The 12,363-nt window shown below is 39.2% G+C and overlaps 1 protein-coding gene across 11 annotated transcripts in view; it reads right to left on the minus strand.

Moving 5' to 3' along the window:
- Positions 1–6: 6 nt before the first annotated feature.
- Positions 7–12,363, minus strand: part of LOC110987568 (uncharacterized) — a 38,901-nt gene continuing 26,544 nt past the window's right edge. For 8 of the 11 annotated variants that reach the window (XM_087147375.1, XM_087147377.1, XM_087147384.1 and 5 more), the window contains 2 exons: positions 2,990–5,365; positions 7–1,138 (listed from right to left, as the gene is read on the minus strand). In XM_087147375.1, the coding sequence (XP_087003501.1) occupies positions 1,086–1,138; positions 2,990–5,365 (2,429 nt within the window). In that variant the 3' untranslated portion in view covers positions 7–1,085. Of the gene's footprint in view, positions 1,139–2,989; positions 5,366–6,774; positions 7,071–10,484; positions 10,716–12,363 lie in introns of those variants that run through there. The other 3 variants (XM_087147383.1, XM_087147376.1, XM_087147374.1) reach the window with 3 other exon arrangements.

The following is a 12,363-nucleotide window of genomic DNA, read 5'->3' on the forward strand; positions in this document are numbered from 1 at the left end:
CAGGGTCTATGAGATGGCTTTTTAATTGGGAACATACAGGTACAATGTATTTTGTGCACCTCTGCACTCCTTGAACTTGCCTGTACATGTAACTATCTGACTTCCTTTTTTTGGATAGTATATTGATAGTTTTTACAGCATTAAACCAATAATTTTCTTTGCTTTTCCTGACAACTATGCCCAGGCAAGATATGGGACGGAGGGGTATCCCCCTGCAAGGCCACGACCTACAGACCCTCTGGACTATTGTTTCCTAACACATTCCCCTAGATGCTTGAAAAGAATTCCCGAGATTTGGGTCAAACAATGACCAACACAAAAGGGGAGGGGGTTCTCTCTGTCCCATATCTTGCTTCAAATGTTGACAAAGACACTGTTGCTATAATGTTATTTTTGGGTGCATACACACAAACATTGCTCAGTGGTCAACTCTTCTCAACTGAGACAACTAAGAAATTTGTGACCTGCCATCACAAATGAGCTGGAAGTTTGAATTTCCATAAATTAACATACTGGCATTTTTTAATTCGGCAGTATAAGAGCTATCCAATGGTGTATACGACTTAAAGTAAAAGTAGGGTGAAGGTGGCAATGTGACATTATTCCAGCAGCTGTTGGTTTTTGTTTCTGACACTGTTTGAACATTTTTGACCAGGCACAATTAATGTTTTCATAATTTGTAAGAAAATAACCTATGAAATATCAGACGTGATCCTGCTAAAAATTTGGAATTAAATAGAAATGTTACTCCGTCCAAATCCCCCAACTTTACGTCTTTACACTCATTGTGTCATGACAGGTCACATTTACACGTAAGATAACACTCTTAGAGCTTAATAATTCCTGCCTGGAAGGCAATCACACCTTTACTTGCACATATATGTAAATCCATACACAAAAACCCTAAAACCCACTGAAAATAACAAAATGAAGATTGAAAATGATTTAAAAGGGACACTAAGGTGTACATGTATGTAGGGGGGCTAAAAAAGACATTTCTAATGCCACAGACATGCACAGGTCTGCACATTTGTACATGTATTTCCATGCATGTGTGGGATTTGAAATACATGTACTGTATTTATCTACCTGGATCGATTGCACAGCATGTCTGATCCATCACCATCACCACTGCCTTCTGAAAGATATAAAAAAGAAAATAGTCAAATGTACAAAAACGATGTGAACAAATTTGCCATACAGAATGATACACTCCAACCACCTGTTCCCCGTTAACTCTGCACAGGTAACTGCTCAAGTACATGTATTTTCAATGAAAAACTTACAGAAAACTTTTAGACATAACATGAAAAATAGTGCCTCACACGGTGTTTATACCTGTTTATTGGATGCATGTGTACCAAGTTCATTTCTGAAAACAACAAACGTACACAGTATATGGACGGTATGTACATGTACAAACAAACTTGTCTAAGTAAATGTATGCGTGTACATGTCCATACACACACATACCGTACAGTATACATGTACATGTACCGTATATATATGTAGGTAGGTGCTTGTAAGTACATGTACATGCATGTAGATGAAAATGCTAGGCCAACAACTGAGCACCCAAACCTAAGAACAAGCACTAGAACTGACCAAATGGGCTCAAGTGAATGTCCCACCTGTACATACTGTATACATACACACATACAGGTACATGTACATGTAGGTGCTTGTAGACCTGTACATGTACATACACAGATATACAGGTACATGTAGGTGCTTGTACTTACAGAAAATGAATCAAAACATTCTTTTTTCTGTTTGCAATGTTAAACACACATGTACATGTGTACTGTGGTGAATAACTGCGCATGTACATGTACATTGTATCTGACACAGGAATATCCATGTAAGAGGACATGTGCAGCCAAGATCAACACACAATTCCACATTTAGCAAGAACAATGGCTTGTGACTCAATCAATGACTGTACAGAAATTGCAGAATCTACAGATGTGACATGATTTTATTTTGGTAGAAAGGGTGTGCCTGGAGCTCTAACAGGGTGAGAGGTACAGCATTATATGTAAGTACATGTAATTTGTATTACTGATTTTGTGATACATGTACCTTAATCTTACATATACTTGTATATGTAGGTCATGGGTCACTGAATCAACTCACACCCTCCTCTTTTAACTTGGATTTGCAGTGCCACACAACATCATGAACTGAAGAGAAGTGATATCCTTTGGAGCTACCTGTACATGTAGATTGGATTGCTGATTGCTATCCAAGACTGTGATCTTGTACACGTACATCACAGTACACATGAACGTGTTTTACATTGCCACAAAGGACAGAACAGAATGGGAGCATGCTTTTCTGTTCTCAAAAATAAGTCTTTTGTCCTCATTGGTACATGTACACTGTACATGTAATTAACTGTGCTTAAGCCTATGGGAGAGTATCACACCGGTATTTTAGAAATACAAAACACAATGCCCTCTCCTGAGTATGAACATGTAGACAATGTACCGGTGCGTGTAAATGTAATGTAGTCTGTCATTTTATTTTCTGTTTGAAAGAACCCCTCTGGGGAGCTATTACTTGAAAAATGTACATGCATGGACTTGTACCGGTACACATACTGTACATGTACACTTGCATGTGAATATGTACATGTATGTCCAACCATGTTCAAGTACAACATACATATACGCACACTTTGATTTGTATGCTAGAATATCGATGGGTGCATCATATCAGTATCTTGAGGAATGACAGAAGCACTTCTGAATTGTTTGATTTACTGTACCAGTCAGCATTCTACATGTAAGACATGTACATTATTAATTTTCTCCTAATTTTCCACCTAATTGAAACTATCCAATTTTTCAACTTAACATACACGTACATGTATGTTGAGAGAATATGAGTTGTTATGACTAAAACCCCCATATGCAGTGTATGAGAAAGTATATGTACAATGTCCTTCTGTGCAGAAATACTTGGCCCTATATGAACAGTTTCTTACCTATATCTGGTAACTCCTGTGATCGTTTTTCATACAGTTCAGCAACCTGCGACTTTTCAATCTGTGACCCACAAACGTCACTGTTGATCATAGGGGAAACGTTTCCAACTGCATCTTGCTTTTTTAAGCTGATTGGGTCAATGGAGTCAGGGAGCCAGACTTCATATTGTGTTTCACTGCTCACAGTTGGATGTGACTTGCTGTGTTGGTCTTGCTGGCAGGGCTCTGGCAACATGTTGGAGGTTTCTGTAGCCATTGCAGTGTCTTCAGTGACCAGTACTCTGTCAGCTTGTTGTTGGTCATCCCCTTCCATTTGAGACTTCATTCCCAGGGGGAGATTGGTAGAACTTTGCAAGTTATCAGTCAATCTCATTTGCATTCCTTCCTGATCCTGGTCAGTTTCCATCCTCATTACGTCACCTTGATGTTTATGAGCTGGTCCCGTTTTTGCTGACTCAGTGTCATTCCTGCTTTCAGCTGTGTCACACGTCTCAGCTTGCCTGGGTGGAAAACAGAACAGTGGGGTGACATTCCTGTACTTGTTAACACCATGAAAAGGCTTTGGCAAGCTAGGCGCATGCTCAGGTGACAGCATGTCATGTCTCACAAGCTCCGAGGCATATGATGTCCTCTTCTGTTCAGTAGGAAGACTGAACCTTGGCTTGTCATGGCTGACAGAAGGTTCTGCTGTATCTAAGGCCACTTTGGGTGATGTAGAGTCCTGGGATGTGCTGCAATCTGGGACAATGACATCGGTATAATCAGACTCCCTGTCTGAAATCTGTGGTATATCTGAGTCCAGAACTGATTCTGAGTCTGTATTGACACCTGTTAAGTCTTGAGTATCTGGAGTTGGCTTTGAAATGAAAACCTTCTTTGAATTTGAAATTTGAAGAACGTTTGACTTCTGATTGTTCTGTGATACAACTGGATCAGGAATTACAATGTCTGTGTACTCTGAATCCCCAGCATCAGAATCTGTTGTGATGACATATGTATCAGCTGCTCCTCTGTGTGAAATATTTGATTCTTTAGTCTCCTTGAATGAACTATCAATTCGAAGGAAAACCTCAGTGTTGCTTGATTTTCTCTTCCAATCTTTCAAATCCTCAGCATACTCATCTTCTGACAGATTTGGCGATGGAGGACGGTGAGGTTGATTTTCCATACTCGACTGTGGCAACATGAATAAGTCATCTGATGACACAGATGTCACAGAAAGAGTTTCATCTTCCACGAATGCATCCTTCATTCGAGGGATATTCTCAGACAGAAGTATGCCATCATGCAGCTGTATATTAACATAGGGATGGTACCGATCACTGCTTCCACAGACATTGCCAGAGGCATCCAATAATTTACGCCCACTTGTTTCTTTGAAGTCAGATGCCCTTGATGAAGTCCTAGACCTTGGCTCACTGGATTGAGAATCACGGTTTCTGATGGCCTCTACCTCAATCATTTTCTCAAATATTGCTGCTCTCTCTCTCACTCGAACATGCTGAGTTGGCTTGGAGCTCCTGCTTGGATTCTTCTTGGCAATGTCTCGCCTGTGGACTGGGGAGCTGTTTGCTCTTTCAGACCTTGGGCTGAGCATTTCCCCTTGTCCAAATGGCGACTGGGGTTCGGGTGCAGGGCCTGCAGCAGTCATTTCAGAGTCTGGTTTCTGCACCTTTAAGTGTGCACTGGCTTGCTCCAGGCTCTTCATGTCTGGGGGAGTTCGATCAGGAAAAATGTTTGGCAGTGATTTCCGCGGGGTTGGAACTGGCCGCTTGAACAATTTGGTCCCTGAGAAGTCTTCCCTGGAAGGTGGGCTATGAACATTGACAACACTGACACTCTGGGATCGCTTATCTCTACCTTGTCCTTGTTTGTCATGGTTTGAATTGCCCATCAAATTGTCAGAGCTAGGAGATCTCTGTCGAAGCAAATGTGGCGGTTTTGGAGGCAGTTTTGGTGGTGGCACACGGGTCTGAGGTTTTCGGGGAATGGGCCGAGGATTTATATTTGGGCGCCCTGGCTGGTTGAGAGGCCCATGTGGACAATAACAGGAAGTGATATTGTGGGATGTGCTTCCAGTCTGGTGTTGAGCCTGACCTCCATTGGGCAGAGTCGCGTCATCCTTGACAACATCCTCTTTCTCACTGGTAGGCTGCCCACAATGCACCATGGAACCATCACCACCAAAACTGCTGTTACAACTACTATCATCCTGTTGTTCCGTGGATCCTGCAGACTTCTTACATGCTACATCCAGCTTGACACTACCTACCACCTCCACGGAGTTGCCAGTAGTTGAAGGTGAGTTATCATTCTTCCCATCATGCACTGCTAGCTGTGAGTTGCTAGCCACACCAGTAGCCATGTTTTCACATTCTGTTAAATAGAAAAAAAACAAACATTTCATCCACTCTTATCTTTCACTGAATTTGGAATCTCATGCAAGGAAATACATGTAATGTTCAAATAAAAGCTACATGTAGTATGGTAACTGAAAGACGAAGTGTATGGTAGCAGTGAGTAATTTGCACACGCGTGTACATGTACATTGTATAGTGTGTGTTAACCACATATTTCAAAAACCAGAAACTGTCATCTTTCTCAATGACTCAACGGTCAATGTTTATAAGGGAACAAATCCTGGTACATGTACAGGAGAATAGATGCTAACAACACACAATCCTCTAATCTAATCTCCAAATCTAAATCAGCCGGGAGGGGGTACATACTTTAAATCTTTAAATTTCCAATGATTTTGTTCAAAAATTTACTTCTTTTTTCAAACACCTCTCTAGCCTTGTTATGGTACATGTACATTCCTCTTCTAAGTAGTCATATTGAAATTGGGGTGCGCATGGTGCATACTACTTGAGGTGGTCCACAGCCAAACCATGCTACATGTAGTTGAGTCCATCGCAAGTCCCTTCACAAGTCTAGTCACTAGGCTTGGACGATATTTTTTAAACCACAATATTCACTAATACTGTGCTGTTCTTTGAAGTGGAGTATCACATCATCAAAAAGCAGTACTGATAAACCGACTTTCACTGGGAATGTCAACAAATACAAGCCAGCATGAGGATTGTTATCAACATGGCAAAATCCCTACACTCAAGAAGTATTTGCATAATTATCAATCCATTTATTTTCAAGAATGTATTATTTCTGTAACGGAATAAAAAAACATGAAGATTGCATTTGCTAATTTTTGAGCCAAGAATGATGCCGTGTTCCAACACAGGAAATTATACGTCAGGGGTGTGATCTGGGGAAATCCATGAAACATTCTTCAGAGGGTTTGCAAGTCACGTCGGCCACAGCTTCCCTACAATTCACGGCATATCTATTTGACTATAGGAGGAGATTCAGGTACTACATGTAAGCCACCACAAGAGCTGTTCTTACTTTGAAAGTTACAATTATAACATTTACTGCAACAAAACCCTTGTCCTCATTCACTTCAATTGCAATTATACATGTAAGCTATAATTGGTGACAATCAAAGACCTGGAAGTGTAATACACACACACGAAGTTATCAGTGATCTACAAAATTATTTCATAATTTATTAAAACTGAAAACTGTCTCATACAGATGAGTACTGCTTTACTTGTGACACCATGTGCACTTGCAGTACCCAGGTTTGTCGATTTTCACAGAAAGTCACGTTAATATATCAATTTCCCCTTGGTTAATTCTCTGTCCACCTGAGTTTCCAGCCAGGAATATTTCCAAGAATTCTTTAATCCCTTGTCTAAATTCAGCTCCTATTCCCTACTTACTACCTTGTATGACACTTTTGATGGACGTCATCGACATCAGACCACCACTAGAACGAAACGAAACACAATGGCAGACAGACGCAAGTTGTACACAGTGCAGGCAATGACAACACGTGTACCGTACATGTCCTGTACACACACAGCGAGCGTACAGTATATGTACATACACACAACGATCATATCGCTAGCCTGAGTCCCTACATGTATGTTTTAACAATGATTACCCCCTCTGTTCAATGTACTATTACCTATGTATCTGGCACATTTCCAGGGGAGTAACAACCCAAAACGCATGCTATACACCTAAACTTGTGCAAGTCTTTCGCTTAGTTTCGCACCATATATTGTAGTCTTTGCGTTACATATTGAAAGCAATGACAATACGGAAATCACAGAAATTCCGGAAATCCAAAAAAATCTGGACAAATCACACCCCTGCTATAAAAAAAAACTGTGACAAAATACAGCCCTGTAAAACACTGTTTGTGACTTCTAATCACACACTATAAGCTACACACAATGGCTGTGATAATTAAACTTCTTGCATTTTGGTTGGTGGGTTGGTAACTACTTAACTTTCATGTCCAGCTTGACAATTATGTCCTATCTCCCCATTAATAGTAATGACAGTACAGACATCACATTGGATGGCTCATACTACGAAGAATGGAATAAAATATGATCATACACTGAATGTGGTTTTCCTTTATTTTAAAAGAGCTCTGCAAATACTCTAGGCTCTTGCAATTCCATACCAAGTTTGCCAGTACCAGTATTTTGGTATTTATGGATCATCAGTCAGTAATATTATCAGAAACATACCGCCACTATTTGACAATACCAAAATACTGTCTAAGCCACGTACCAGTCACAAGTCCTTTCACTGAACCAGCCATAAGTGACAGGGTGAACAATAACAAAACAATGCATTTGTCACAGTTCAGTTGAACAGCTTGTGAATAACTATCGGTAAATAAGCCTTTTGTGAGTTACATGGTAAACCTGGTATACTGATTAATCTGATTGTACATAAAACAATTGAATTCTCCAGACTAAAGACATTATTGCTACAGTATGCCGCATTATACCGGTACCTTGTTATTCAGGGCAAGCGTTTGCATAGTCTCCACCGTCTCTGGAATGGACTGTTTCTTTTTTGCCCTTCTTATCCACTGAAAACAGTGCACCATGTGCACTGGTGCAAGGTGTCTCTTATGTAACTACATGTACATATACATGTACATGTAAGCAAAACATTTCCCCGAATCACAAGGTTAAGCAACAGGGTCTTTAGCAAGGAGAAATCAAATTGTTATGTTCCTGTGAATTTAAAAAACTCAATGTACATGTATCAGATTTTATTCAAATTTAATTCGCAAAAGGCTTATTGACTTATGACTGAATGACTTATGATGGACTTTCAGGAACTCAAGGGGCTTGGGGTGGACTTGACTACATCACTACATCCCTTTTGACCAATAGGCTAAACTTTCTTACATGTACATGTAGGTACTGTACATGTACATACATGTATGGACATCAATTAAACAGTTGCATACACACTATCTATGTGTACAAAGACAAGTTCAACCTCCAATATACCAGTATGCCCACAAAACTCAGACACAAGTTTTTAATAGGCTTCACACATACTATATTTCACTTTTAGATTGAAAGTCACCATGGTTAATTTGAATTACTCAAATGTGCCAGTGTTACTCCATGAACAAGTTTTAGTTATTCAAAATTGAATTTTATTGCCAAACTGAATGGCTCATGACTATCATTTGCAAGAACTGTAAATGTACAGTGTAAAAGTTTAAACATTCCATTACCTTCCATTCCATGAACTGGTACCAAGCACCCTGTATACATGTCAATGTTTGGCTTGATGTTGTATACTACAGCCTACAGTACACATACCAGTAGTACCAGTAGAAAACAATCCCTGTGAGCCATTACAAAAATAAATCAAATGAAGTCTCTTCTGAAATTACAGTCAGACCACCCATACAAAATGCATTAACCTGAAAAAAAAAACCCCAAAATAAACCAATCAATTATGGTAACTTATGTGTATGTTTATTTTCAATGTGTAACCTTGGTACATGTACATGTACACTGTAATGTATCTTGGTCCAACAGCTATTTGACTACACCTCTATGATTTGAAATGTTAACACTAGTCTAATATTTAGTGCGCCGTCCTTTATTTCTGATTACTTAGAATGGCTTTTTTACCCATGCTGCCTTACCGACAAAAATGTCATATATGACCTGCCTTTGAAAAAATTTCATTCAAATGGGTAGGCCTACATATGCCACTACACTGATGTTATGCATCAACGTAATGCAGACAATGCAATGCAGGCCCAGTGACAGAAATATCAATGAAATATTCCAGGTGGTCTTAAACTTTTGTAAATGACTGTAAAAAAAAGGCAAGAGGGCAAAGTAAATGGAGGATCAGAGTACATCATTCAACTCAAGATTGTATATGTATATGTATACATATAGGTCATTCATGGGTTATTGCACTAGTAATTGACAAGACACAAATATTAGAGCCCGAGAGATTTTATCTGATCCGAAGAAAACATTTCAAAGTGCGACTTAAGGGAGTACCGGAACACGTATGCTTGTCAAACGCACACGCAAACTGAACTGAGGATACTGTACATGTACTGTACATGCACATGTAGCTTTTGACATACTGTACATGCACATGTAGCTTTTGACATACTGTACATGCACATGTAGCTTTTGACATACTGTACATGCACATGTAGCTTTTGACATACTGTACATGTATGCACAGGTAGCTTTTGACATACTGTACATGCACACGTAGCTTTTGACATACTGTACATGTACATGTAGCTTTTGACATACTGTACATGCACATGTAGCTTTTGACATACTGTACATGCACATGTAGCTTTTGACATACTGTACATGCACATGTAGCTTTTGACATACTGTACATGCACATGTAGCTTTTGACATACTGTACATGCACATGTAGCTTTTGACATACTGTACATGCACACGTAGCTTTTGACATACTGTACATGTACATGTAGCTTTTGACATACTGTACATGTACATGTAGCTTTTGACATACTGTACATGCACGTGTACAGTAGTGGTGCATATTCAATATGCGCAGACTTGGAATACTGCAGCTCCTTGAGTTGTTCAAAGATTAAAAACAAATGATCCAGTGGTTTTCAAGTGATGTCATACATGTACATTCACAAATCCCACTTTACATCAAACAAAAACAAATTCCATGGCGATGCACAGCCATTCAAATACGCACGATTCTTCAAGAATAAATAAAATGTTATGAAATTAATTGAAAATAAATTCAAGAATACCTGTTTTTAACTTCACCGTGAAGCATATAACACAAAGGGAACAAAAAATGTTTTTCTACATGTACAGCGTAGATCCTCAGGGTTACTGTACACACGCATGCACCATAGTCCCTGTGCTCACATGTACATAGTGTATATGTTTGAAACACAATGCCCTCTTCTCAGTGGTACTGTTACATATACCTATGCACATACGCTACAGTATCAAGATCTAGACTGACCAGCAGCTCAGACCATTCTCATATGCAACACAATTACTGTGAACTCTGTCATATACACATGTACATACATGTACATGTATACATCCACGCATGAGGATCACCAAAAACTTACCAGTATGTTCAACAGTTTCCCAGCAATGCTGTTTGTGTCAACCAAGGCAGTGCTATGCAGTAGCATCAACACTTTGCACACATGAACTTTGGACCTGACACCTGGATTTCTTGCCAATTTTGATCAGTTGTCTGGAAATGTACTCATTTTTATATAACCACACAACTCAGGCACTTTAGCTATGGAAAGCAATGGTTACCGGTAGTTCTTTGGTTGGCTACTTTCCAAATTTTAGAAAACAATGATTCCACTGATATCTTTATGAAATTCACAGGTGGAAGTTTGGGGTTTCTTTCCACTATCAGAGGATGATGAAAGTGGTTTTTTTGGGGGGGAGGGAACACCCTTGTGTGTACTGTATCTGTGAACAGATGTGTTTGTACATGTACATGTGCATGTATGGTAACAGTAACTTTTAAAAAATGTTTGGACGGTTACCTTGGAAAAAGCCTTTGAAAATACCATGTCAAATACAGGTACACACATTTAAGAAATGTTAGATTTACATGATGTAAGACTGTTCTCGATCTCTAACAAAGGCAAGAAAGATATCCACCAAAAAATTGAAATATTTCCCTTCAGGAATAGATGTGAAGGGTGAAGAATTTGGCAAATTTGCAAATAAAGACGCCACCAATGTACATATACATGTACAGTGCATGCATCCATAGACACATACATGAACATGTACATGTACATAGATGTACGTGTACACGTATGGAAATAGCTGAGTTGAGTTCAATGGATAAGACAGCATAATTTGCACAAAATTCTTCAAATGAACATGTACATGTATGTACGTGTACAATGTAAAGTGTGACTTTGATCTCTGCAATGACATACATGTACTTACTGCAACATCAAGCAAATACACATACGTACATACATTTATACACTGTACATTGTATCAGTTAATAAAACACCCAGTTAACACCCTGATAACGGGAACTTTTTTCTGAAAGCCAACTCCGAGAATTCCAATTTTTCATTTCTGGGCTACACACAAAGGCCAATTACCACATATACAAGAGCCAGGGTCTGCCTTCTTTCACCGTGTTCGCTCGAGCGGGCCGAGAATAATAGCTGAAAAGCGGGCTGAGGATCTCAATTTTTATGGCAGCTCTAGCCGCGTCCTGGCGCAAAGGGGTTAACCTTGTGCTGTACATCGCTTTTGATTTTACTAGCTTTTTTTGCATTCAATTTTTTTACAAAATCGAATGATGTTCGAAACTACCGACTTGAAGACCCTATTATTTGTGAGACATATTTGTTACATGTAATTTTGTGATTATGATTTTTATATGTAAATGTTATCATCTTTTACAACATACAAATCTGTTCAAAACAATGGCAGGAATTAACACTTCCCGGTAACTTTCAGTTGGCTACATGTACACGTAGGATTTACAAGTTGTTCACGTCCATCAAAAATGCTTCAATTAATCAACTTGGATTCAGTTGAAAGATGGACACGGTCATCATTGTTCTTGATATCAGCCATGACTTCCCCTCATTACATCAGACATTGGGAATTAATTAACTGCTGTTCACTTCAGGAAAACTGAACCCCAAAAGTTAACATTATCTAATGGTCCATATTTCGTGGAACCCGCCATATTAAAAAAAAAACTACCACACGTGTCCACGGCCGCACTGCAGACTGTCATGACTAACAGCTTCGCTTTTTTATCACATAATAGGAACTATACATGCGTCAAGGCCAGAGGTACATGTACTGTATATTAAAATACTATTTTTGTCGTGTTTACAGTAAGTCTACACCTACATGTACATGTACAATCAAAATGAAAGCCCTCCCAAAGTACACATATACAGTACATGTACAGTAGTGTGCATGTACATGTTTATAATGTACAGT

Source organism: Acanthaster planci, linkage group LG16, assembly GCF_054643075.1.
Source record: "Acanthaster planci isolate LZ-2023a linkage group LG16, COTS_SCS, whole genome shotgun sequence".
Classification (NCBI taxonomy): domain Eukaryota; kingdom Metazoa; phylum Echinodermata; class Asteroidea; order Valvatida; family Acanthasteridae; genus Acanthaster; species Acanthaster planci.